The sequence below is a fragment of the Callithrix jacchus genome, chromosome 1 (assembly GCF_049354715.1).
Source record: "Callithrix jacchus isolate 240 chromosome 1, calJac240_pri, whole genome shotgun sequence".
NCBI classification, from domain to species: Eukaryota; Metazoa; Chordata; class Mammalia; order Primates; family Cebidae; genus Callithrix; species Callithrix jacchus.
This window is the reverse complement of record NC_133502.1, coordinates 95,904,989-95,932,764: the sequence shown is the minus strand read 5'-3', so window position 1 is coordinate 95,932,764 and position 27,776 is coordinate 95,904,989. Positions and strand designations below refer to the sequence as shown.

At 42.4% G+C, this 27,776-nt stretch overlaps 1 protein-coding gene across 8 annotated transcripts in view; it reads left to right on the top strand.

Annotated features, from left to right (window-relative positions):
* PIP5K1B (phosphatidylinositol-4-phosphate 5-kinase type 1 beta) overlaps positions 1–27,776 on the top strand; it is a 346,015-nt gene that overhangs the window by 316,901 nt on the left and 1,338 nt on the right. For all 8 annotated transcript variants that reach the window (XM_035303089.3, XM_054255089.2, XM_078367069.1 and 5 more), the window contains one exon: positions 3,886–4,003. In XM_035303089.3, coding sequence (XP_035158980.1) covers positions 3,886–4,003 — 118 coding nt within the window. The remainder of the gene's footprint in view (positions 1–3,885; positions 4,004–27,776) is intronic.

The following is a 27,776-nucleotide window of genomic DNA, read 5'->3' as shown; positions in this document are numbered from 1 at the left end:
GCCAAGCTGCTCCATATGTCCTCCTGCTTATAGGGCAGGGGGAGGGGGTAATAGCTCGGTCTGCAGGTTCTCCCGGGGGGCTTTTGGGCTTATGTGTCTGTTTAGGTCTGTGCACCAATCCAGGACACTGTCCTGGATTATTATTCAACTTCACGCTTGTAATTCCTGGGGCTGGACTGGCAAAGATCCCCTGTTCTGTGTATTGCTGAGGCTTTGGGGGAAGCACTGTATCTGGTCCAGAGTGCCAGAGCGGGAGCCTCTGACTCACCAGTCAGATACACTTTCTGGGTGAAGCAGCACCCCTGCCGCCTTGCCTGGGCTTTGCTCGTCGTAGGACCAGACCCGTTTAAATGCCTCTGGTACCTCAGTTAGAGCTAGGAGATCTCTGGATTTCTGCATCTCTCTTGCTGGGTGTTGTGTGCTAGAGTTGTGTCTATTTGGCCATCTTGGAGAAGAGCACATCATTTTAAAAAAATAAATTTTAGAGACCGGGCACTGTGGCTCTCACCTGTAATCCCAGAACTTTGAGAGGCTGAAGTGAGCAATCACCCGAGGTCAGGAGTTCGAGACCAGCCTGCCAACATGGCAAAACTCCATCTCTACTAAAATATGAAAATTAGCCAGGCATGGTGGCATGCACCTGTAATTTCAGCTACTAGGGAGGCTGAGAGAAGAGTATCTCTTGAACCTGGGAAGTGGAGGTTGCAGTGAGCCAAGATTGTGCCATTGCACTCCAGCCTGGATGATGAGAGTGAAACTGTCTCAAATACATACATAAATAAAGGAGACAGGTGCTCCTTTATTTATAATCCCAGCACTTTGGGAGGCCAAGGTGGGCAGATCACTTGGGGCCAAGAGTTCGAGACCAGCCTGGCCAACATGGTGAAACTGTTTCTACTAAAAATACAAAAATTAGCAGGCATGGTGGCAGATGCCTATAATCTATAATGAGATGCAGCTACTCAGGAGGCTGAAGCAGGAGAATCACTTGAACCTGGGAGGTAGAGTTTGCAGTAAGCCAAGATCATGCCATTGCACTTCAGCCTAGGCAACAGAGCAAGAATCTATATCAAAATAAATACATAAATAATAAAAAACAATTGGCAAAATTTAAATATGGACTATTGTATTAGTTCGTTTTCACGCTGCTGATAAAGACATACCCGGAACTGGGAAGAAAAATAGGTTTTATGGACTCACAGTTTCATGTGTCTGGGGAGGCCTCACAATCATGGCAGAAGGATAAGGGCACTTCTTACATGGCAGTGGTAAGAGAGCATGAGAGAGAAGCAAAAGCAGAAATCCCTTATAAACCATCAGATCTTGTGAGACTTACTCACTACCATGAGAACAGCATGGGGGAAACTGCGCTGATGATTTAATTATCTCCCACACCTCCCTCCCACAGCACCTGGGAACTGTGGAGAGTACAACTCAAGAAGAGATTTGGCGAGTTGGGGATGGACACAGAGCCAAACCATATCAACTATAGATTAGATTATGGTATTATAGCATTCTACATGTCCTGATTTTAATAATTGAACTGTATTAGATAAAAGGATGTTCTTCTTTTGGGGACATTCACACTGATGGTTTTATGGGTAATGATTTGTATGCAGTTTAGTTTCCTCAAACAGTTCAGGGAAAGATGCTTGTGGGTAATTATAGAGAAATAATGACAATGCAAATGTGGTCAAATGATAGGAAGGGTATCCTGGACTTTTCAGCATTCCTTCCCTTTTTCTGTGAGTTTAAAGTTATTTCAAAATGAAAGTTTAAAAAATTAAAAAGAAAAAGCACTTCCAGAATATTATTTTATATGAGCTTCCATAATATTCTTTTATATATTTCAAATATATATTACATTAATATGTTACATAATAGATAAATATATATTTATATAATATCACCGTCTGGAGTGCAGTGGCATGATCTTGGCTCACTACAACCTCCACCTCCCGGGTTCAAACAACTCTCCTACCTTAGCCTCCTGAGTAGCTGGGACTACAGGCATGTGCCACCACTCCTGGCTAATATTTTGTATTTTTAGTAGTGGCAAGGTTTGCCGAGCTGGTCTTGAACTCCTGACCTCAGATGACCTGCCTGCCTCAGCCTCCCAAAGTGCTGAGATTATAGGTGTGAGCCACCATGCCTAGCCTCATTATGACTTTTGTGATCAGGAAAAATACAAATGAACCTTATTTCTTAAGATCCTCACAGTTCTTTTGATTAGTTTTTTTTATATTAAAAAGCTCAGGGTGTTTAATGTTTCACATATCTTCAATTAATGGGTAAATGTATATAAATATAGAATTATGTGCAGTTCCCAGACTTGGGAAGGACAGAGATTATAGTGTCCTCAGTGGCCTTCTGATCAGCTTGGAGGCTTAGACAGGAACCTCAGAGGATGACTATAGATGGGGAGTTTTCAGAAGCGGTGAATTCTGATCTAAACCTGGAAGGGGTCACAGAGGAAGGGGAGAGATGAAGCCCACCTTCCCCAGCCCTGCCCTCAGCTCTACCGCCCAGGGAAGACCATAGGCTGCTGTTGGTTCCCTCCACACGGCCAGTGCCCAGCCTTCTGCAGCTCTCCCAACACCAGTATCATACTCTTCTCCCATTTCTTTTTTCAAATACCTTGTTCCTGCAAAACCTTCCCATGGCAAATTTCCACAAGTTAAAAACATAACTTTGATTTTAATGGAGAAAAATATTGTATATCCATGAGCCCCTAAATTAATACCCAACTTAAACACTATGAAAATGGACCAGGCTAGGCACAGTGGCTTACATCTGTAATCCCAGCACTTTGGGAGGCCGAGGCAGATGGATCACTTGAAGTCAGGAGTTTGAGACCAGCCTTGCCAACATGGTGAAACCCTGTCTCTACTAAAAATACAGAAATTAGCTGAGCATGGTGGTACACACCTATGATCCCAGCTACTCAGGAGCTTGAGGCAGGAGAATCACTGGAACCCGGTAGGCAGAGGTTGCAGTGAACTGAGATTGCACCACTGCACTCCAGCCTGGGCAACAGAGCAAGACCCCATCTCAAAAAAAAAAAAAAAATGGGCCAGTGACTTCAACAGTTAACACTGGTTATATCACAACAAAACCAGGATGGCTTCTCTTCAAATAACTCTCCAATATACTGTCTACCCTGCAATCCTTTGGCTTTGGTATTGTCATAGTTACTAAGGTGTGCTCCAGCTATCCTCACAGAGCATACCGCATGACGTTCTGTGTTTATGTGGTTCATTGTTACTCCAAGTGTGGTCCTTGAACCAGCAGGGTGAACTTCACCTGGGAACTTGTCAAAAATGCAAATCCATGGGCTCCATGCCAAACTCATTGGCTCAGAAGCTTTGTGGAAGGAGCCCAAGAAATTGCATTCTAACTAGCCCTCCAGGGGATTCTGAGGCACATGTAAGTTTGAGAACCACTGATGTAATCAAAAAAGAAAAAAAAAAGAGAGTAAGAAGGAAAAAAAAAAAAGAAATCATCAATACTAATGATACACAAGGTTATCCTTTGTAAACTAGCATAATATACATGCTGTAAATTAAAGCAGCAAGAACTTATCATTCAAAGTCAAGGATAATTAATGAGCCCCTAGGTTCACAGCCTCCCACCACTCTCAAGGCATAGGATCCACAAATCCTCTCTCCAGAATGCAGTGAGGTGTCTCACAAGCTGGCAGGGAGACAAAATGCACTTCTAGTAAAACCAAGTTCTTTAAACTCAGGTGACCATATTTCCTTCAAATTCTCCAAATTTTTCATCCCCAAAAGCTGCCCACATCACCCTCTTTAGCCGCGTCTTTGGAGGTGTCTTTATATTTTATTCCAGAGGCCTCATGCTCATAATTCATCTTTATTTTTTCAGCAAAGGCTTACCTTCCAGTTCAACATTTACCTTGGAAGAGGGGACCATCTACTTGACAACTGAGCCCAATACTCTGGAAGTGCAGGATGACAATGCTTCTGTGCTTGACGTCTATTTAGTAAGTAATTTTTTAGTTTCCTGTTTTCCCCTTCTGGTTTGTAAATGAATCCAGGCCATGGTTTACACAAGAACAAGTTCTATAAAACCAGGTATGCTTGGGTTTTAAAAGAAATGGCACCCTGTCACTTCTGCAAATGGTGTTTTTTCTATAAGTAATGTTTTCCCACAGTTTATTACACAAAAGGGTATCTAGGTCAATACGAAATCACCATGTATAACAAGAGAACAAAACCCCTAACACTGAGGTAAAGTAGGGCTCCTGGGTGTTATTCCCAACAAAGTAGTGTTTTCCTTTGATTGAGTTGTGCTCCCTGATGTTTGAATCTTCTGCATTTGGTTGCTCCCTTGGTAAGTTAGGAGGCCAAAAGGTGGAGAATAGGGTCATGGGAAGAACCCAAATTCAGTGCCAGAGAATCTTGACTGACTCTCTCCTCAGTTGTCACCAACCAGCTGTGTGATGTGGGCAGGAACCTTTCTGACTGCCTGTCTTTATTTACCAAAGGAGGGGAATCATGTTCACCCTGCCTTCCTTACAAGGCTGCTTTAAGGATCATGAGTGACCCTTTAGTGCCTGTCAAATTAGCTATATTGGCTTAATCAAACTGTTAGTTAATGCCTAGAAAGATACTGTAATGAGCTACACTGTAAAAGAGTATTTTCTGTGCCAGGTACATCTCACATGTATGCTATGTCTTTGCACACCTGCACAGAATTACATAAAACAGGGGAAGTATTGATTTGGAATTTTCTGGGTTTTTTTTAAGTTTTGCTAAACCTGAGCCAATACTGTGTCACTCCTGATGTACAAGCACAACTTCAGGAAGCAGCACCGAGTGGTGCATGTGTCACAGCAGCTCCTTGAGTCTGCATTTTATGCTTTTCCATATCCCTGACCTAGCACCATAATTCCTCAAGAGTACTCTGCAGGGCATCAGTCACCTAAGATGCTACACCCAGCTCTTCTGGAATAGTATCCAAAGTCCTGGCCAGGAATGGTGGCTCATGTCTCTAATCCCAGCACTTTAGGAGGCCGAGGCAGGCAAATCACATGAGGTCAAGAGTTCAAGACCAGCCTAACCAAGATTGTGAAACTCCGTCTCTACTAAAAATAGGAAAATTATCCAGGCATCGTGGTGCATGTCTGTAGTCCCAGCTACTTCCCAGACTGAGGCAGGAGAATCACTTGAACCTGGGAGGTGGAGGTTGTAATGAGCCAAGATTGTACCACTGCACTCCCACCTGGGCCACAGAGCCAGATCCTGCCTCAAAAAAAAAAAAAAGCCCTCCAGGCCCTGTATGGTCTGGTCTCCCCTGCCTCTCCAACCTGCCCCCTCCCTGGGTCTCTCTCTTTCTTGCTGATGCTATTCTATCTATACTGGCCTCCTTGGAGTTCCTCCCACAGACCAAACACATCTCTGCCTAGGAACTTTTGCATTTGCCATTCCTGTCTGTGTGTTCTTTTCCACCCATCCCATGCACCCTCACTTCCTTCAGGTCTCAGCCCAAGTACCTCTTTCTCAGACAGGCCTTTCTTGACCCCACTACATAAAATAGTAGGTCTCCCACCAACCATTGTAAAAAGATTTTTTTCTCTGAATATCCTGGTTGTTGCATAAACAGATTTTTTTGCACTGAGCAATGCTCCTGCCTACCATTGCCTCCACTTTAAAAAAATAAGTTACAGCATATCACAAAATTTTTAGAGAAAAGTTGGTCCACTTCCAAGAAAAAAGGGAATTAAATAGAGAAAAAATGTATTTTTGTTCCCATGTTGGATTTACCTGGAACCAGAAATCAGGAAAGCCTTTCAGAAAGAAGCTCAGTAAAATCTCATCTTCATGAACTGAGGATTCATGCCAGTTTCATGTGCCTTTACAAAAACTAGATTTTCACCAATCAGGTCAGTACATTATTCCTGAGTGAGCCAAAACTCAAATTCAGCTCCATATGCTGTCCTGCCTAAACGTGAATGCAGGAGGCACCCTGTTGTTTTTATTGACCATAGATATAAGTCTCACCTCCATCTCACTGGAATCATGTGTCTGACAAGAGTGAGAGAAAGATGCAGAAAGGAAGGAATAAGGGGGTTTTTGTTGACAATATTTTCTGTAAAGTTCTTTCACTGTTTTTTCCTGATTATTTTTTTAATGTTCTAGTGAAGCAGTTCTCAGACCTTTTGATCTCAGGATCCCTTTAAACTCTTACAAATTATTGAGAGTTCTGAAGAGTGTTTTGGTATCTAGATTATATTTATCAATATTTTGTGTTTTCAAAACTAAAACAGAATTTTTTTTGAGACAAGGTCTTGCTCTGTTGCTCAGGCTAGAGTGCAGTGACATGATCTCAGCTCACTGCAATGTCTGCCTCCCAGGTTCAGATGATTTTCATGACTTACAACCTCCTGAGTAGCTGGGACTACAGGTGCATACCACCACACCCGGCTAATTTTTGTGGGATTTTTTTTTGTAGTGACGGGGTTTCACCATGTTGCCCAGGCTGGTCTCAAACTCCTGGACTCAAGCAGTCTGCCCACTTTGCCTCCCAAAGTACTGGGATTATAGGAGTGAGCCACTGCATCTAGCCAATTGTTTAAATATTCATTAATTTAAAATAGTAATCTATTATATGTTAAATAAAATTTTTATGAATATACATTTTCCAAAACAAAAATAAATTTTGTGAGAGGGTGGCATTATTTTATATTTCTGTAAATCCCTAATATCTGGCTTAATAGAAGAAAAAGGATTCTCACATCTGTTACTATATTAGTCTTCTTGATACGTATGACACATCATTTCATTTCTAGAAAGTTCCATTGTACATCCATGAAAGGGAATGAGAATAAAAAGGCAAATAACATCTTAGTATTATTGGGAAAATAATTTGACCTTCTAGACCCCCAGAAATGACCCCTACAGTTTTTCTCATATTTTAACTTAGTCTCTTCACCTGTTAACCAAATGAGACATAAATTAATTAGAGAGAAGTAGGTGCCTGGAGTCTATGCTGGTCTCTGCCTCTTGTTAATTATTGACCTTGAATTCAGTCACCCTCTTTAGGCCTCAGTTTTCTCATCTATGAAATGAATTATTAAATTAGGTTCATTCTAAATTACAAGGAGCTATAGAAATAGGACTTTCTAAGGTGGGAGGATTGCTTGAGGGCAGGAGTTTGAGACCAGCCCAAGCAACACAGTGAGACCTCATCTCTACAAAAATTAAAAAAAAAAAATTAGCTAGGCTTGGTGGTGTGTGCCTGTAGTCCCAGCTACTTGCAAGGCTGAGGCTGGAGGATCCCTCAGGCCCAGGAGTCTGAGGTTGCAGTGAGCCATGATTTCATCACTGCACCCTAGGCTAGGCAACGAAGTAAGACCTTGTCTTTAAATTTTTTTTTCTAAAGTAGCTACTGTTGTTTCTCCAAATTTTGCTGTTTCATCACCTCCTGTTCCATCAACTTTCACATTCTTTAAATTATATGGCAATACATCTAGAAAGTCCTGCAACATTAACTTGTAATTCCAGAATATGTTCTCACGCTGAAGATATTTATTTTTTGTTTTGCATGCTCTTCCAGATCAGAAAGTGTATGGCTCATTGCTCTTTCTTCAGTATTTTCATTTGCATCTGCATTATGAAAAGCAAATGGAGGCTAGGCACGGTGGCTCATGCCTATAATCCCAGCACTTTGGGAGGCCAAGGTGGATGGATCACCTAAGGTCGGGAGTTTGAGACCAGCCTGACCAACATGGAAAAACCCCACCTCTACTAAAAATACAAAATTAGCCAGGCATGGTGGTGCATGGCTATAATCCCAGCTACTTGGGTGGTTGAGGCAGGAGAATCGCTTGAACCTGGGAAACAAAGGTTGCAGTCAGCCAAGATCACACCATTCATTGCACTCCAGCCTGGGCAACAGAGTGAAACTCTGTCTCAAAAAAAAAAAAAAAAAGAAAGAAAGAAAGAAAAGGCAGATGGAAAAGAAAAGCACACAAGGAAGACCAATCTTGCCTTTGCATTATCTCTTTTTTCCTTTTGACATAATTCGAATGCTCTGAATCACAGCCATCTTTACTTGAAGGACAGCTGGAAGCTTCTCTGGTGACCTTAGTTTAGTGTTGTCACCAAATGTGGTCAGATTTCTCTTGTAATGCTTCCTTTCCTTTAAGATAGCATTTCTCTATTAGTAGTTGTAGCCTAATCCCCTAGTGCTTTTATTTATACAGTAATGTGTAACACCATTTACCTTTGTGTAAAAATACATAGGTTTACACCCAAATGATGTATGCCCACCAGATAACACATGAAATGTCCTTTTAAGGATTCACCCACATTATGTGCATGTGCGTTAAGCCAGCTCTCCTATTTTTTCCTGTGTCTCAACATGAAATTATAAAGGATGAGTGAGCTGAGAAGGCAGCTAATTGTTCCATCATCCTTATTGAGATATTTAGTTCAGATTTTATGTACCCAGCTATTCTGCACAGCTTTTTAAAGGCCACTCACCTTCACACTGTAGAGTTCCAAGCTATTTGAGTCATTTGCAAATATTCAAATCAAGGGAGGTATTTTCTAAGATGGTTTTATCCAGTGACCAAAGATGTGTTTTTCATTGAATTTTGAGTTGATGACACAGATTAGGGTATTTAAAAGAATACACAGAGATGAGCAGGCTGTATTGATTTAAAATGGGCAATCATGCAGTCTTCATAATAGAGCAAGATTCTACTTTGTAAATAGTCTCAGATATTCTAAGGCACCGGATGCTGTCACAGTGGCTGTTATTTCCGTTTCTAAGGCAGCTTCTTTGCCTGATGTAGAATGCAATTTGGTGTTAATGGAAAGAGGAAGAACCAACAAAAAGCCATTTCTGCTAAAAAGTGTATTGGGAGAGAATATCCTTTTATGACTAGCTGGGAATGGCTGGGTAAGTGGGAGATAATGGGGCTGCTCTTTTACTAATACAGAAGTGTGAAAGATGGCTGCCACAAAGCTGTGACTTTCTTGCTTCGACTATTCAGACCCAAGATTATGCCCTTACACTTTTCATATTGACATCCTCTCAATAACATGTACTTCCATCCAGTTTTGCTTCTCTGCAAAATGGCTGTTTGAAGTACAAAAATAGCTGTGGGCAAAAGAGAAGAAGCAGTTAAATCATTTTTTAGCCATACCATTATTGGAGATTCTTGCGCTGATGGGCAGCTGTTTGACAGCTTGATTATTTAATGTGTTTTCAGGGTAGTTAATAATACTCTTTGATCAGGGGAAGAAGGCTGGCAGAGAAGTGAAAATGATTGAATTAACAGCTTATCATACTATTATGTATGGAAAAAAGCCTGAGAAAGAGGAGAAAAGCACTTTAAATTACATCACAAGGGTCTTAGAAAATTCAGTGGAACTTTCTTGGCAAGAGAAACTGCCTTTCTGGAGTTGAATCCCTTGGCGTTGAGGTTAATAACTTATATCGGGTCTCTTTAATCATTCCTTGTTGGAGCCAGTATCGACTACTGCAAGAGATGTTTATTTGAAACAGTGGCATGTCTATTCCTTCTCAGGAGAGAGCTAGATCCACCACCAACCAAAGATGCTGCTCGGGTTTTTGGCAGATTTTAGTGAGAGCAGAGTAGGAAGCAGAAAAGGTAAACACCACCTTTGGCATAGAAGGCATTTGACCAGAGGGCCTTTCCTTCCGCCATGTGATCACACTGTTGAGAAATTAAGATATTTTGGAAAAGGTAAAATAGAGCCCTTGTTCCCAGAAATGCTTGGCCCCTTCAGTTATTGACAAATAATATTCCTAAGACATTTGGAAGAGCTGAAAAAATGGACCCTCCATTACCCAAGTCTCAATGCACCTACAAGTTATTCCCATTCTTGAAATAAAAGTGAGGCAAGCTTCAAATTAATGAGGCAACCTGTCAGTCTAGATTAGGAGGTCACTCATAGGATTTAAAAACAAACAGCATTAAACTGCTGTTTAAAGATTAGCGTAGGGAATTGGAGTTGGAGTTACAAAGGCATACTGGCTTTCCAGTCAAATTAGGCTCAGAGGTAGCAACTGAATGACAGTTTGCAGGGCTGTGGTAGCTTTTTTATTGCTGCTGCTGTTATGTCCTAGCTTTACAATGAATCTTGGCCTACAGGCCAGCTTGATTTCTACTTTATTTTTTTTGAGACAGGATCTCTCTCTGTTGCCCAGGCGGGAGTGCAGTGATGCAGTCTTGGCTCACTGCAGCCTCCTCCCGGATTCAAGCAATTCTCCTGCCTCAGCCTCCCAAGTAGCTAGTACTACAGACTTACACCCCCATGCCCGGCTAATTTTTGTATTTTTTTGTAGAGATGGGGTTTCCTGTGTCCTTGGTGGATAGAAAAAAAAGGAAGGAAAAAAAGGGATAGGGTTTCCCCACGTTGGCCAAGCTGGCCTCGAATTAGACTTCAAGTGATCCACCCGCCTTGGCCTCCCAAAGTGCTGGGATTACAGGCGTGAGGCACTGGGCCCAGCTGATTTCCACTTTCTTAAAAAGCTAGTTCTGCTCTTCAGTTTGCTTGGGCCTCTTATTACTATACATTCGGGCCCTCCATGGGTTGCCCCTCATGTTTTATTCTTTTCCTCGTTAAGACTGGCCTCTCCTCCCTTATCCCTCTAGACTCTTCCTGTTGCTTCTCTTATGGTTTCTATTTTTGTCTTCCTTGTCAGAGAAAGCCAGTGTTTGCTGGTCTCTAGAGACTTTCCAACTCTTGGGAATAGTGTTGGAGGAAGAACAGTCTCTAATGCTGTGAACTTGGGGGTCTGCAAGGCCCTGAGCCTGCAGGAAACAAACAGCAGACTTAGAAGGAACCAGATTAGAACAAAGGAGAATTTCTGGGAAAACAAGTTTAGATCACACCCATGGGTCTAAACAGGACTGTCCTTCTTCATGCTGTTTCCCCTCCTGGGCTCTGAGAAGGAATGGAAAGTGCTTAAGGACTGTTCAGTTTATAGAAAATAAAGCCCCCCAAGTATGATGAACGGCATGAATAGGAATAGGCAGCTGAGGGCCTGGCCTCCCGTTGGTCTTTTTCTGCCTATGCTGGTTTCCAAGGGCTGCCATCACAAATGACCACAGACAGAAACAATTGTCTCATAGTTCTAGAGGCAGATGTCTGAAGTCAAGATGTCACTAGTGCCGTCCTTATTCTGAAGGCTCCAGGGGAGGATCCTTCCCTGCCTCTTTCAGCCTCTGGTGGCTCCACATGCCCCTTGGTCCTGTGATCTGCATGACTCTCATCTCTGCCGCCATGTTCACATGGCCTTCTCCTCTGTGACTTTCTGTGCCTGTGTGTGGCTTCTCTTCTTGCAAGGATATCAGTCATTGGATTTACGGCTCACCCTAATCCAGTATGACTTGTTCTTAACTAATTACATCTGCAAAGACCGTATTTCCAAAAAAGGTTACATTTTGAGGCTCCAAGTGGGTAAGAATATTGGGGGGACACAGTTTTCAACCCACCCAATGCCTTGCCTGGGGACCTGTGAATTACCTTCTCCTTAACACACGTGGCCTCATTTTCCAGTTCACTTCCTTTCTCCCTGGCTAAGTCACTGTGAGGTTGGGTAGATGTTTCCAAATTATTTTGTATTCCTCACAAAAAGATATCAGGTAAATGACTATATGAACAGACTCAGTCACCTTTTGGGAACATAATCTGTGTTGAAAGCAAAAACCCTGGGGGTGAACCGAGGCATTGGTATTTTTTAAAGCTCTACAGACATCCAGGGCTAATATCCTCTGAGCTTGTTGACAAGGTCCTTCAGCTCTGAGCATCCTGAAATTCTTGTATGCTAATGTAAGGGAGAACATGTGACTTCCCTGGCAAGATAGCTAGCCCCTTAGCATCAAGTGTACGTGCCTCTAATGTAGAAGCAAAGCCTAGGAAGCTTCTACACTCTCAAGTTTATGAACTGGGCTTGCAACTAAGTTCCTGCTTTCAGGAAGCCCTCTACTGCCACCTACTGGTAATCAAGGTGGGGAAGGAGTAATGAAGCCCCTTGAGTTGAAACACAGTGAAAAGCAAGTGTGCCTTTCTATTGAGTTCCCACTCCTTGTACTTTATTGTAGCCTCTCAGTGTTGTACGTGCAAGTTCAGCAGGGGGCATGTCCTTCAGACGTCAAAGGCCGCTCACTCTGACAGGCCCAGCTCCACTACCTTTCAAGCTGGACTGGAGGCTACAATTATAAGGCAGTGCAAAAGTGAAGGTTCTACCTCCCTCAGGTCCAAGCTTGCCCTCCTCATCCATCAAGGCCAGTTCCACTTGAGCCTTTCTGAAAGGGCCCCTTGGCAAATTGGAGATTCCACACAGAAAATGCATCTTTCTACTGCTTAGGCAGCAATTTTAACGATGTATCAACAAATATGGGGCGGAGAAAGCCTTTTCTTCACCTTCGATCTTCAACAGGTCCTGGCCTGCAGCCACTGACCTCCCAGGTGATTGTGGCTTTTGCAGTAACTTTAACAGAGAATAGAATTAAATATAACAGGATGCAAATATGGTTTTTTTTTTTTTTTAAGACTTCCTAAATCCCAGTGATGGCTATTTTGTTAGTTTTCTAGAGCTGCTGTGACAAAGTACCCCAGATTTCGTGGCTTAAACAGAAATGTCTTATTCTGGAGGCCAGAAGTTCAAGATCAAGGTGTTGGCAGGGTGGGTTCCTTCTGAGGGCCATGAGGTAAGGATCTGTTCCAGCCTCTCTCTCTGGTTTGTAGGTGGCCCTCATCTCCCTGTGTCTTCATACCACATCTTCCCTCTGTACAATTCTGTACCCAACATTCCCCTTTCTATAAGGACATCAGTCATACTGCATTAGGGCCCAACCTGTGGCCTCATTTTAATCTGATCAATTACCTCTATAAAGACCCTGTCTCCAAATAAGGTCACATTCTGTGGTGATGACAGTTAGGACTTTTAACATAGAAATTTTAAGAACACACAATTTAGCTCATAATAGCTACTTGATTTTTGTAAAGAAAAATGCCACCAAGGTAAGTAAGTGCTGAGATGGAAAAGACTTGATGGGGGGGTGCAACTTTTTTTTTTGAAATGGAATCTCCCTCTGTCACCCAGGCTGGAGTGCAGTGGCACAATCCTGGCTCACTGCAACCTCCACCTCCTGGTTTAAAGTGACTCTTATGCCTCAGCTTCCTGAGTAGCTGGGATTACAGGCATGTGCCACCACAACTGGCTAATTTATATATATATATATTTAGTAGAGACAGGGTTTCACCATGTGGGCCAGGCTGTCTCAAATGCCTGACCTCAGGCAATCCACCCACCTCAGCCTCCCAAAGTGCTGGGATTACAGGTGTGAGCCACTGTACCCAGCCTGGGTGTGCAACTTCTAATTTCCACCCTCTGGGTCTTGGTAGAGGGTCTCTGGTGAATTCCTTCCTGTGGGTGAGAGAGAAGCCAGTGGCCTCATCCTCAGGCAGTGCTCCTTTCAAATGAAATGAGAACCATATTCCTTCCCCTACATTTTCCAAATGTGGCAGAAGCAGGGGTCAGAGTGGATTCTGTTGCAGCAACAGATCTATGTGATGTATTAGATGATAAGGTGTACTAGTCCATTTTCACACTGCTATAAAGAACTACCCGAGACTGGGTAATTAATAAAGGAAAGGGGATTCATTAGCTCACAGTTCTACATGAATGGGGAGGCCTCAGGAAACTTATAATCATGGTAAAAGGTAAAGGGGAAGCCAGGCATATCTCACATGGCAGCAGGAAAGAAAGAGAAGTGGAAATCACCAGATATTTATTAAACAACCAGATATCATGATAACTCTGTCACTAGAACAGCAAGAACTTGACTCAATCACCTCCCATCAGACCACTCCCCCAACACATGGGGACTATAATTTGACATGAGATTTGGGTAGGGACACAGAGCCAAACCATATCATGAGGTAACCACTCATTTACAGTTAGCGGGAGTCAGTCAAGTGCTGAAAAATCCACTGCAGAACTGCCTGCCATTATAAATCACTGATGCTCTCCGGCTTCTCTTGGGTCCTTAGAAAACAAATTAATTGGGCAGGGAATTGTTAAAATATTACCACACTAACAGTTTTGAAACGAGAGGCCAATCTTAATCCATCCCAGGAGAAGGTGGAGACAAGTGCCAGCTGCTTCTTGGGTCTGCTCTCATCTTATGGGTCATCTACCTGCTGCTTGGCATGGGATGCTTTAATAGGGCATCTAGAGGCTGGCAGGAGGCCTGGTACTCCATGTGCCCCCCACACGTAAGAATTCAACCAACAGTCTACCAGATCAGCACAAAATAGCTGTCTTCATCCCAAATGCACACATCCTTCAAGGATGGTAAAAGTCCTGCCTTCTGCCTCAAAGCTTCTCAGTTGAAGCCTTGCAGTCCCTGGTCCTTGGAAGAGAGTAAGGTCACCCCTAATGCTGAGTCCAAATATTTTTTAAGTACAAAGGTAGGAAATTTGGACCTGAGCATGCCTATGTTTCCTTTCAGCAATGCATTTCCAGAGCAGTGTGATTTTCTTCTGGTCACACTGCTGTGTCCTAATTCTGCAGCACTAGCATGTGTATTTGTTTCCATGCCTAACAAAATGGTAAGCTTTGTGGGTCCCTGCTACTACTGGAATCCAATACAATGAGAAATCTCCCACTGTACTACATCCCCAAACGATTGAACTCCCAATACAGGATAGATGTGAATATAATAAAATATAGATTTTTATTAAATAAATAAATAAAAGGAAAGGCAGAGAGAGACTCTGGACTTCCCAGAGCCCAAAAGTAATACCCTGTGTTCAAAATTCAGGGATCTCAGCCAGGCATGGTGGCTCACACCTGTAATCCCGACATTATGGAAGGCGGAGGTGGGCCCATCACTTGAGACCAGTTCAGCTCTAGCCTAGGCAACATGGTGAAACCCCATCTCTACTAAAAATGCAAAAAATAGCTGGGCATGGAGGCACATACCTGTAATCTCAGCTACTTAGGAGGCTAAGGCATGAGAATCACTTGAACAAAAGATGCAGTGAGCCAAGATCACACTGTTGATCTCCAGCCTGGGTGACAAAGGGAAGCTCTGCCTCAAAAAATAATAAAATAAAATAAAATTCAGGAATCTCTGAGAAAACAATCAGGTGAACCTAGAGATGAAGGGGACCCTGGAGCCAAGGAGATGATGTTGGGGTGAGGTATCCTGAGCCTTAGTATGGATTTGTGGTGATGCTGTGAGCTTAGACTAAATGAGCAGAGTGAGGCAGGACAGGTTGATGTGATCTCATGGCAAATGAAGGAACATCAGCCAAAAGAATCAGAACAGGGTTGTGAGGGGAACCAAGATGGCTGAGAGAAGACAACACTGGAATGCAGCTCCCAGTGAATGAGAGGCAGAGGGCTAGAGAACTTCACGATTCCAAATGAGATGCCAGGTTCATTTCTGAGGGACTGATAGGGCACTGAAAATAGTTCCAGGGAAGGAGCCGCAGGGCGAGAGCCACCCAGAGGGGGCAAATCAAGACAGGGGAGGGTGCATCCCCACCTGAAACATGCAGCCGGCTCGGAGGGTCAGGGGACTTCACCCCCTCGGTGCTCCTATTCAGATTCTGTGCTTACGTCATCCCTCCTGCAACCCATGGTCCACGAGAGCCCTGTGAGATGGTGGGGCGCCATGGGTGGTTGATGCAAATCTGAGCAGTGGCTCCCACCAGGTGCTGCAAATTGTCGCAGGGACCTGGGCAGTTTGTACTAATGCCAGAGGGATGGACCTTCCCACAGAGGGAGGCCGAGTTGAAAGCAGGGAAACAGACCATAAGGCCTGGCAGGCTCCACCTCCACAGAACTCAAACTGAAGCCCTAGTCAGATGGCTTGGCAGCAAATACACTAGCTTGACCCCAACTAGGCAGATCCAACTGGGGAAGGAGAGATACATTGGAAAGGCAGGGCCAATCTCACCTGCTAACAAACTCCAGGGAAGGACCACCCACTCAACAACCTGACTGAACCCGAAGGAGCCCAGCAACGCCCTCTACAGGCCAAAAAAGATATAGCCCCAACAACAACAGAAAAAAGTCCACTCAGAGACTCCTCCTGAAATCACCAATTTCAAAGATCAAAGGGAGATAAATCCAAAAAGATGGGAAGAACACAGCACAAAAAGGATGAAACCATCAAAGAACAGAACACCTCTTCTCCTCCCAGGGATCACAACTCCTCACCATCAAGGGAACAAAGAAAGACAGAGAATGAATTTGACGAATTGACAGAAGCAGGCTTCAGAAGGCAGGCAATAACAAACTTCTCTGAGTTAAAAGACCATGTTCTAACCCAATGCAAAGAAACTAAGAACCTTGAAAAAAGGTTAGATGAAATGCTCACTAGAATAACCAGCTTAGAGAAGAATTTCAATGACTTGTTGGAGCTGAAAAACACAGCACAAGAACTTTGCGAGGCATACACAAGTTTCAACAGCTGATTTGATCAAGAAGAAAAGATATCAGATATTGAAGACCAAATCAATGAAATAAAATGAGAAGGCAAGATTAGAGGAAAAAAAGAGCAAAAAAAAGGAACAAAGTCTCCAAGAACCATGGGATTATGACCTATTCTACGCTTGTTCGGCATACCTGAATGTGACAGGGAGAATTAATCCAAGTTGGAAAACACTCTTCAGGATATTATCCAAGAGAACGTCCCCAACCTAACAAGGCAGGCCAGCATTCATTCCAGGAAATACAGAGAACACCTCAAGAAGAGCAACCCCAAGGCACATAATTGACAGATTCACCAGGGTTGAAATGAAGGAAAAAATCCTAAGGGCAGCCAGAGAGAAAAGTCGAGTCACCCACAAAGGGAAGCCCATGAGACTCACAGAGGATCTCTCGGCAGAAACACTGCAAGCTAGAAGGGAGTGGGGCTGATATTCAACATCGTTAAAGAAAAGAACTTTCAACCCAGAATTTCGTATCTGGCCAAACTAAGCTTCATAAGTCAAGGAGAAATAAAATCCTTTATAGGCAAGCAATGGCTAAGAGATTTCGTCGCTACAAGACCTGCCTTACAAGAGCTACTGAAGGAAGTACTAAACAGGGAAAGGAACAACCAGTCCCAGCCACTGCAAACACATACCAAATGGAAAGTACAACGACACAGGGGAGAATCCAAGATGAACGAATAGGAATAGCTCCGGAGTGCAGTTCCCAGAAAGAGCAATGCACAGGGTGAGTGCCCACTGCATTTCCAAACAAATTTACACTGCCCACAGACCAGGAGATTCCCAGGCCAAAAAGCACCACAGTTTTCAGCACCAGCTTGGCATACAGAAACTCACATAAATCTGGGCGGCCATTTCAACTGGCACCCGGAATGCCTGGGAGACAGAGCCACCCATTCAACCGAAAGGGAGGGGACAGAGACAGGGAGCCAGGCAATCTGGCTTGGCAGGTACCACCCCCACAAAACAAGCAATCTGAAATGCTCTGGATTGAGAGTTTTGCAGCAAGTGCAGCTTAACCCAGGACAGTCCAGCTCAGTAGGGGGAAGGGTGACTACCACTACTGAGGCAGTTCACACAGCAGCTGGGCAGAGTGTGTGGCAGCTCAGCAACACCTCTGCTGGCAGACTGTGACTAGACTACTCTGTGTGGGGCAGGGCATCTATGAAAAAAGGCAGCAGCATGACAGGAACTTATAAATAAAGCCACCCTTCCTAGGACAGAACACCTAGGAAAAGAGGCGGTTATGAGTTCTGCTGCAGCTGACTTAAAATACCTGTTTAGCATCTCTGCACAGAACAACGGAGTTCTCAGCACAGCACTTGAGCTCCTATAATGGAAAGACTGTCTCCTCAAGCAGCTCCCCAACCCCCATATACCCAAAGAGACACCTCATAAAGGAGAGCTCAGGCCAACATCTGGCAGGTACCCTTATGGGATGAAGATAACAGAAGAAGAAACTGGCAGCAAACCTTACTGTTCTGCAGACCCCGTGGTGATCCCCAGTTAAGCAGGGTCTGTAATCCCACATGTTCTTTTAGCTCAGAGAAGGTTGTTATTCCCTACCTTCTGAAGCCTGTTTCTGTCAGTTCATCAGATTCATTCTCCATCCATCTTTGATCCCTAGCTAGTGAGGAGTGGTGATCCTCTGGAGGAAGAGAGGCATTCTAGGTTGTGGTGTTTTCATCCTTTTTGCGCAGGTTTCTTCCCATCTTACTGGCTTTATCTACCTGTAGTCTTTGTAGTTGGTGACTTTCTGATCGGGTCTCTGAGTGGACATCCTTTTTGTTGATGATGAAGTTATTTCTTTCAGTTTCTTAGTTTTCCTTCTAACAGTCTGGCCCCTCTGCTGCAGGACTGCTGGAGGTCCACTCCATCTGATCTTTGACAAACATGACAAAAACAAGCAATGGGGAAAGGATTCCCAGTTTAATAAATGGTGTTGGGAAAACTGGCTAGCAGCGTACAGAAAGCAGAAACAGGACCCCTTCCTGACACCTTACACTAAAATTAACTCCGCATGGATGAAGAACTTAAACATAAGACCTAACACCATAAAAACTCTAGAAGAAAACCTAGGCAAAACCATTCAGGACATAGGCACAAACAAGGACTTCATGACTAAAACACCAAAAGCCAAAATAGACAAAGGGGACCTAATTAAACTTTAGAGCTTCTGTACAGCAAAAGAAAAAATCATTGGAGTAAACCAGCAACCAACAGAATGGGAAGAAATTTTTGCAATCTACCCATCAGACAAAGGGCTAATATCTAGAATCTACAAAGAACTAAAGCAGTTTTACAAGAAAAAAAACTAACCCATCCAAAAGCGGGCAAAGGATATGAACAGACACTTTACAAAAGACGACAAGTATGCAGCCAATAAATATATGAAAAAATGCTTATCATCATTGGTCATTAGAGAAATGCAAATCAAAACCACATTGAGATACCATCTCATGCCAGTTAGAAAGGTGATCATTAAAAAATCATTCTGTTATAAAGACACATGCACACATATGTTCATAGCGGCACTGATTAGCAAAGACCTGAAACCAACCCAAATGCCCATCGACGATAGACTGGACAAGGAAAATGTGGCAAATATACACCATGGAATACTATGGAGCCATGAAAAATGATGAGTTTATGTCCTTTGTAGGGACATGGATGAATCTGGAAACCATCATTCTCAGCAAACTGACACAAGAACAGAAAATCAAACACCGCATGTTCTCCTCACCCATAGGCAGGTGATGGACAATAAGAACACATGGGCACAGGGAGGGGAACATCACACACTGGGGTCTGTTGAGTGGGGGTCAAGGGAGGGACAGCAGTGGGATAGGGAGGTCAGGGAGGGATAACATGAGGAGAAATGCCAGATGTAGCTGATGGGGGATGGAGGCAGCAAACCACATTGCCATGTGTGTACCTATGCAACAATCCTGCATGATCTGTGTATGTCCCCTAGAACTAAGGTACAATTAAAAAAAAAAAGAACAATGATGTAATGAAGAAACCACCTTAACTAACGGGCAAAACAACCAGCCAGTAACAAAATGGCAGGATCAAATTCAAACATAACAATATTAATGTTGAATGAAAATGGCCTAAATGCCCCAATCAAAAGACACAGACTGGCAAACTGGATAAAAAGTCATTGGTGTGCTGTATTCAGGAGACCCATCTCACATGCAAAGACTCACACAGACTCAAAATAAAGAGATGGAAGAAGATCTACCAAGCAAATGGAGAGCAGAAAAAAGCAGGGGCAGCAATCCTAGTCTCTGATAAAATGTACTTTAAACCAACAAAGATCAAAAGAGACAAAGAAAGGCATCACATAATGGTGAAAGGATCAATATAACAAGAAGAGCTAACGATCCTAAATATATATGCACCCAATGCAGGAGCACCCAGATACATAAAGCAAGTTCTTAAAGACCCACAAAGAAACTTAGACTCCCAAACAATAATAGTGGAAGACTTTAACCCTCCACTGACAATATTGGACAGATCAATGAGACAGAAAGTCAACAAGGATATCCAAGACTTGAACACAGTTTTGAACCAAGCAGACCTTATAGACATTTACAGGACACTCCACCCCAAATCCACAGAATACACATTCTTCTCAGCACCACATTGCATTTACTCCAGAATTGACCACATAATTCAAAGTAAATCACTCCTCAGCAAAGGCAAAAGAATGGATATCATAACAAACAGTCTCTTAGACCACAGCACAATCAAATTAGAACTCAGGTTTAAGAAAAGCACTCAAAACCACACAATCACATAGAAACCAAACATCTTGCTCCTAAACGACAAATGGATAAACAATGAAATGAAGGCAGAAATAAAAATGTTCTTTGAAACGAATGAGAATGAAGACACAACATACCATGGGACACATTTAAAGCAGTGTCTAGAGTGAAATTTATAGCAATAAATGCCCAGATGAGAAACATCTAAAATTGACACCCTGTCATCAAAATTGAAAGAGCTAGAGGAGCAAGATTAAAAAAAAAAAACTCAAAACCTAGCAGAAGACAAGAAATAACTAAGATCAGAGCAGAACTGAAGGAGATAGAGACATTAAAAAAAAGCCTTCGAAAAATCAATAAATCCAGGAGCTAGTTTTTTGAAAAGATCAACAAAATAGACCGCTAGCTAGACTAATAAAAAGGAAAAAGAGAAGAATCAAATAGATGCACTAAAAAACGATAAAGGGGAGATCACCACTGATTCCATGGAGATACAAACTACCATCAGAGATTACCAAAACAACTCTGTGCATAAACCAGTAAATCTGGAAGAAATGGATAAATTCCTGGACACTTGCACACTCCCAAGCCTAAGCCAAGACGAAGTTGAAACCCTGAATAGACCAGTAACAAGGTCTGAAGTCGAGGCAGCAATTGATAGGCTACCAACCAAAAACAATCCAGGTCCAGACGGGTTCGCAGCTGAATTCTACCAGACATACAAAGAGGAGCTGGTACCATTCCTGTTGAAACTATTCCAAACAATACAAAAAGAGGGAATCCTTCCTAACTCTTTCTCTGAGACCATCATCATCCTGATACCAAAATCTGGCAGAGACTCAACTAAAAAAGAAAACTACAGGCCAATATCCATGATGAACATTGATGCAAAAATCTTCAGTAAACTACTGGCAAACTGCCTCCAACAGCATATCAAAAAGCTTATCCACCACAATCAAATAGGCTTCATCCTAGGGATGCAAGTCTGGTTCAACATAACGCAAATCCATAAACATAATTCACCACATAAGCAGAACCAAAGACAAAAACCACGATTATCTCAATAGATGCAGAGAAGGCCTTTGACAAAATTCAACAGCCCTTTATGCTAAAAACTCTCAACAAACTAGTTATCAATGGAAAATATCTCAAAACAATAAAAGCTATTTATGACAAACCCACAGCCAATATCATACTGAATGGGCAAAAATTAGAAGAATTCCCTTTAAAAACTGGCACTAGACAAGGATGCTCTCTCCCGCTACTCCTATTCAATATAGTATTGGAAGTTCTATCCAGAGCAATTAGGCAAAAAAAAAAAAAAAAAAAAGAAAAAAAAGAAAGAAAGAAAGGGCATTCAATTAGGAAAAGAAGAAGTCAAATTTTCCCTGTTTGCAAACGACATGATCATATATTTAGAAGACCCCATCATCTCAACCCAAAACCTCCTTAAGCTGATAAGCAACTTTGGCAAAGTGTCAGGATACAAAATCAATATGCAGAAATCACAAGCATTCCTATACACCAATAACAGACAGAGAGCCAAATCATGAGCAAACTCCCATTTACAATTGCTACAAAGATAATAAAATACCTAGGAATACAACCAGCAAAGGAGGTAAAAGATCTCTTCAAGAAGAACTACAAACCACTGATCAAGGAAATAAGAGAGGACACAACAGATGGAAAAACATTTCATGCTCATGGTTAGGAAGAATCAATATTGTGAAAATGGCCATACTGCCCAAAGTAATTTATAGCTTCAGTGCTATCCCCATCAAGCTACCAAAGACCTTCTTCACAGAATTGGAAAAAAAACACGTTAAATTTTATATGAAACCAAAAGAGAGCCCGCATAGCCAAGACAATCCTAAGCAAAAAGAACAAAGCTGGAGGCATCATGCTACCTGACTTCAAACTATACTACAAGGCTACAGTGATCAAAACAGCATGGTACTGGCACCAAAACAGAGATGTAGACCAATGGAACAGAACAGAGGCCTCAGAAGTAATGCCACGCATCTACAACCATCTGATCTTTGACAAACTGGACAAAAACAAGCAATGGGGAAAGGATTCCCTGTTTAATAAAGGGTGTTGGGAAAACTGGCTAGCCATATATAGGAAGCTGAATTGGACCCCTTCCTTACACCTTATACAAAAATTAACTCCAGATGGATTAAACATTTAAACATAAGAACTAACACCATAAAAACCCTAGAAGAAAACCTAGGCCAAACCATTCAGGACATAGGCATAGGCAAGGACTTCATGACTAAAACACCAAAAGCCAAAATAGACAAATGGGACCAAATTAAACTTCAGAGCTTCTGTAGAGCAACAACAACAAAAAAATCATTAGAGTAAACTGGCAACCAACATAATTGGAAAAGATTTTTCAATCTACTCATCTGACAAAGGGCTAATATCCAGAATCTACAAAGAATTAAAGAAGTTTTACAAGAAAAAAATCAAACCCATTCAAAAGTGGGCAAAGGATATGAACACACTTTACAGAAGAAGACAACTGTACGGCCAACAAACATATGAAAAAATGCTCATCATCACTGGTCATTAGAGAAATGCAAACCAAAACCACATTAAGATACCATCTCACGCCAGTTAGAATGGCGATCATTAAAAAATCTGGAGACAACAGATGCTGGAGAGGATGTGGACAAAAAGGAACACTTTTACACTGCTGGTGGGAGTGTAAATTAGTTCAACCATTATGGAAGACGGTGTGGTGATTCCTCAAGTTTCTAGAAATAGAAATTTCATTTGACCCAGCAATCCCATTACTGGGTACATACCAAAAGGATTATAAATCATTCTGTCATAAAGACACATGCACACATATGTTCACTGCAGCACTGTTTACGACAGCAAAGACCCGGAACCAACCCAAATGCCCACCGATGATAGACTGGGCCAAAAAAATGTGGCACTTATACACCATGGAATACTACACAGCCATAAAAAACGATGTGTTTGTGTCCTTTGTAGAGACATGGATGAACCTGGAAACCATCATTCTCAGCAAACTGACACAAGAACAGAAAACCAAACACCACATGTTTTCACTCATAGGCAGGTGATGAACAATGAGAACACTTGGGCACAGGGGAGGGAACAACACTCACAGGGCTAGATCAGGGGTGGGTGGAGGGGAGGGACTGCGAGTCGGGGCACAGGAGAATGGGGAGGGATAACATCAGGAGAAAATGCCTGATGTAGGCAACGGGGGTGGGGGTAGGGATGGAGACAGCAAACCACCATGGCATGTATGTACCTATACAACAATCCTGCAGGATGCAGGATGTGCACATGTGCCCCAGAGCATGTGCAAACACAATTAAAAAAAAAAAAAAAAGAATCAGAACAATAGAAAACAGAAAGGAAACAGAGCAGAGTAGGGGAGAAAAAAGAGAATTCAGAACTGATGACAGAAACAGGAGCTGTGTGTAGGAAAATGAGATACAGATTAAGCCTATGATGGCTGAGAGAAAAGCTAATGCTTTCGTCAAAGATACTTGGGCAAAGAATTTCAGCTTGAAACCAAAGTGAGGATTTCCTGGACACCAGAGAAAGCTCTTGCTTTAATAAGGCCCTGGAACTGAAACCTGAGGTAATTATAGTTAAAAGGGAAATCATCCCTAAGGGTTGACCGTTTAGGGATCATAGAGGCCTCATGGGACTTGTCAGTGCTGCTCATATCTGCCAGCCCAACTCTAGTGAAGTTCCGTCTCTATCAGCACTGCTCTACAACCTCCTCACACCACACCCTAGAGCTCAAGAAGTTCTAAATATGTTCATAAGCCAGTCGGCTGATGGGGGCAAGGATGTCAAGGGAAGGATTGAAAAAGGTGAGCAGCGGTGGGGGGAATAAGTCTAGGAAAAGTTTCTTAGAAAAGAAACTCCTTACCTTCTCATGCCCTTCCTGTGGCTCTGAAAAGCAAACCCAGGCCATCCGAGTTGGGAAGCCCACCTGGGAGTATTTCCGACCCGGACTCTCCTCGAGGGGATCTAATCAGTGCTGTTAGCCCCCTAGAAAGGGCTTCTGAGTTAATTATCAGACAGATTGCTTTTGATTTGCTGTTTTCTCTTATTGCTCTGTATGTGTTTAATTAATGTTAAATAACTTTTTAAAATAAATGTTTAAAAATTATTTAATTTTAATATTGAAAAATTTTATAATCTGTCACCACTTGTATATGTACTATTGTATAGTTTCAATCATAGAATCAAGCATTTCATTTTTGGTAGAAATAAAAATACACTTTTCTCCCTCTTACACCCCAACATACGTGTGGAATAAATACCACTGGGATTTAGGCTGAAATACTCTACTTTTACTTTTTATGTCAACTATTATCTCTCTTTTTGCGGTCAGGTCTCAGAATTTTAAATAGTTCATGAATTATCACAGTATCTCAGTGTATAGGAAATGCTGCACCTTTGTGGGCAAGTTGTGTATGTGTGTGTGTATGTGTGTGCGCACATGCGTGCACAGAGGTTCAGCTGGGGACAGACCTGAAATGTCACTTCAGGGTCTGTAGTCCCATCTCTGAGAGCTGGTTGGGCTTCTCTGCCAAAGCACCAGCCCTTATTTCAGTTTCTACAGCCATGGGTCAGGATGGGAATGAATCTTGGTTGACCTTGAGGAGAAGCTGCTAGTCTTGTGGGCAGCAATACCCTGAGGAGTCCATCTGTGTGTTGGGGAGCAAAAGGAACTTCTGCATGTACCACACTTTGAAGAATGAGCTCAAGCTCTGATTTTCCTTCCAGGGTAGAGAACTGATGTTTGTGTCTCTGCAGCGATGGCTCATATAGGACTCCTGAGTTATGAATTTGAAGAAAGGAAAATTATAGCACGTTATGCCAAGGAAGGAATAATAAAATGGTTTCTGCATACTTCCCACTGTGGCCATATTTACAAGCAAGAAGACACTGTTTTTTCAGATCCCACGGACCTCCCATCTCATTTTAATAGGGTTATAAATTAATGCAAAACAGACACTTTCATGTATCCAGTCCTGCCATCCAAGAATTACATTACAATATGGGTGGAGAGTTGGCAGTGCTCACCCAATTTTGACATTCTTGTGCCCTGAGGATGAGAGTGTTTATAGGAGTTTATAGAAACTTCTATGACATCCTTAATTTAAAAAAAAAAAAAAAGCTAAAGTTACTGTGTGAATGCAAAGGACATTTTATGACCAAAACTGGAAATCATTATTTTTAGTACTGAGAAGAGTATCTTTTATTATTGTAAGACCCTGTATTTTTTTTTAACTAAACTATAAATTTAATGAATTTTATGAGAAACATCAAGGTATTAAATTCTTTTCAGATCTTCTCATTGCATAAGTCACCAACTGTTTACAGTATTCTGAGCTATTCAGTGGTATAAATTTACAGATAATTTTTTAATAGAATCTTGTGGTTGAAACAGAACTTCATAGTCATCTGATCCAACCTACCCACAAGTGCTGAAGCCTTCCCCCCCTTTTTTTTTATTTTTTTCTTTACAGATAGTGTCTCTCTCCATTACCCAGGCTGGAATGCAGTGGTGTGATCATAACTTATTGTAGCCTCAAACTCCTGGGCTTAAGCAGTCCTCCCACCTCAGCCTCCTGAGTAGCTGGGACCACAGGCAAATGCCACCACACCAAGCTAATCTTTTTAATTTTATTTATTTATTTATTTTTTGTAGAGACAGGGTCTCACTATGTTGCCAAAGCTCATCTTGAACTCCTGGGCTCAAGTGATCCTCCCACCTCGGCCTCACAAAGTGCTGGGATTACAGACATGAGCCATCACACCTAGCCCACTCATTTCTTTATTATGATTAGAAAACACTTCCAGCTTGAGACAGAACTGGTTTCCATGCAGTTGTCCTGGTTCTGGCTTCTGGGATCATTCTCAACCACTGAGTCTCAGCAGATGGCATGTTGGGCTCATGTATGTGGGGAAGGCTTGTATCATGTACACATGTCATATACTTGGGGAGGATGTGAATTTCAGGATCCTTAATGAAGAAAGAGTGGAGGGGGTGCAGCTTTACAACTCTATGCCCTTCACACCTTCTGAGATTCCTGACCCCAGAATCACAGCATCTGTGCCACTATTACTGGTGACAATGTCACATCTTTCAGGAATACTGGTACTAAGCTAGTACCTAAGCCTTTCTTCCCCAAGGCTAGTCTTCAGAGACTCAAAGACAACTATTATGCCCTGTTTCTACCTCTCCTATTTTCTAGATAAAAAACGCCAAGCCTTTAGCCATTCCCATGGGTCCTGGCTCTGGCACCCTTCACTGGTGGATGTCCTCAGGCATCACTCAGGTTACTCACTGTCCCTCTCAGAGTCTGGCACTGGAATTAAGACACAGAACTGCAGTGTGATCTATAGGACGAGGAAAGCAAAACTATCACTCTTTGTTTTTGTTTTGCTTGCCTTTAAGAAAGCAGGACTTATAATTCTAATCAGTAGGGCCTCATCATTCTGTGTGGGTTCTTTTGTATGTTACTAGTTTTGTAAGTAAAGACCTACGCCGTACATCAAAGTTATCAGACTGAGGCTGAATGAAGTCCACCAGTCCACCTTAAGGACAGCTGTCCTGGGAATGTGGGCAACATCCCATTTGCCCACTGCTATAGCTTACAGCACCTTATACTCACCTCTTCCTAAAGATCATTTTTGAGTAACAGCATGACCATGCTGCGCATTTAAGCAAGCAAACCCTTCTAGCTTAGGTGAATGAGAGGGAGCAGCCAAAGTATAAAACAAAATAGTAAGTTCATAAAAATTACAGTGCACAATGGGCTCAGATAAAATCTTCATTGTTAAACAGAATTCCCTGTATGTGACATGTTCTCTTTCCTAATAATTTTCAGAGTTGTTTCAAACTTTTTACTCAAGTTTTTTCAGCCTCCAATTAAAGGTACTGAGCTGCACCTGTCTCTGTGACCCTAAGCTCCAATCTTCTTCGCTACAATTTTGGGGGCACTAACACCTGCCAGGCACAGTACTCAATTATAAATATAAGATTTGTGTATATTGTGTGTGTGTGTACACATTTCATTTTCCCCATGGAAAAATTTATCCCTCACAACTATGCTATAGAGTTTGTTACCTCCATTTAAGAGACGAAACAACAAGGTTCCAAGAAGACATTGTGTAATATTCTATAGATGTAATAATTAGGAAATCAAATTATTTGACCCAATGTGTCTGTTTCTAAAGACTGAACATAGCCAGGTACAGTGGCTCACTCCTGTAATCCCAGCACTTTGGGAGGCTGAGGTGGGAGGTCAGGAGTTCACTGGCCAACACAGTGAAATCCCATCTCTACTAAAAATACAAAAATTAGCTGGGTGTGGTGGTGGGCACCTGTAATCCCAGCTACTTGGGAGGCAGAAGCAGGAGAATCGCTTGAAACCAGGGGGCAAAGGCTACGGTTAGCTGAGATTGTACCATTGCACTCCAGCCT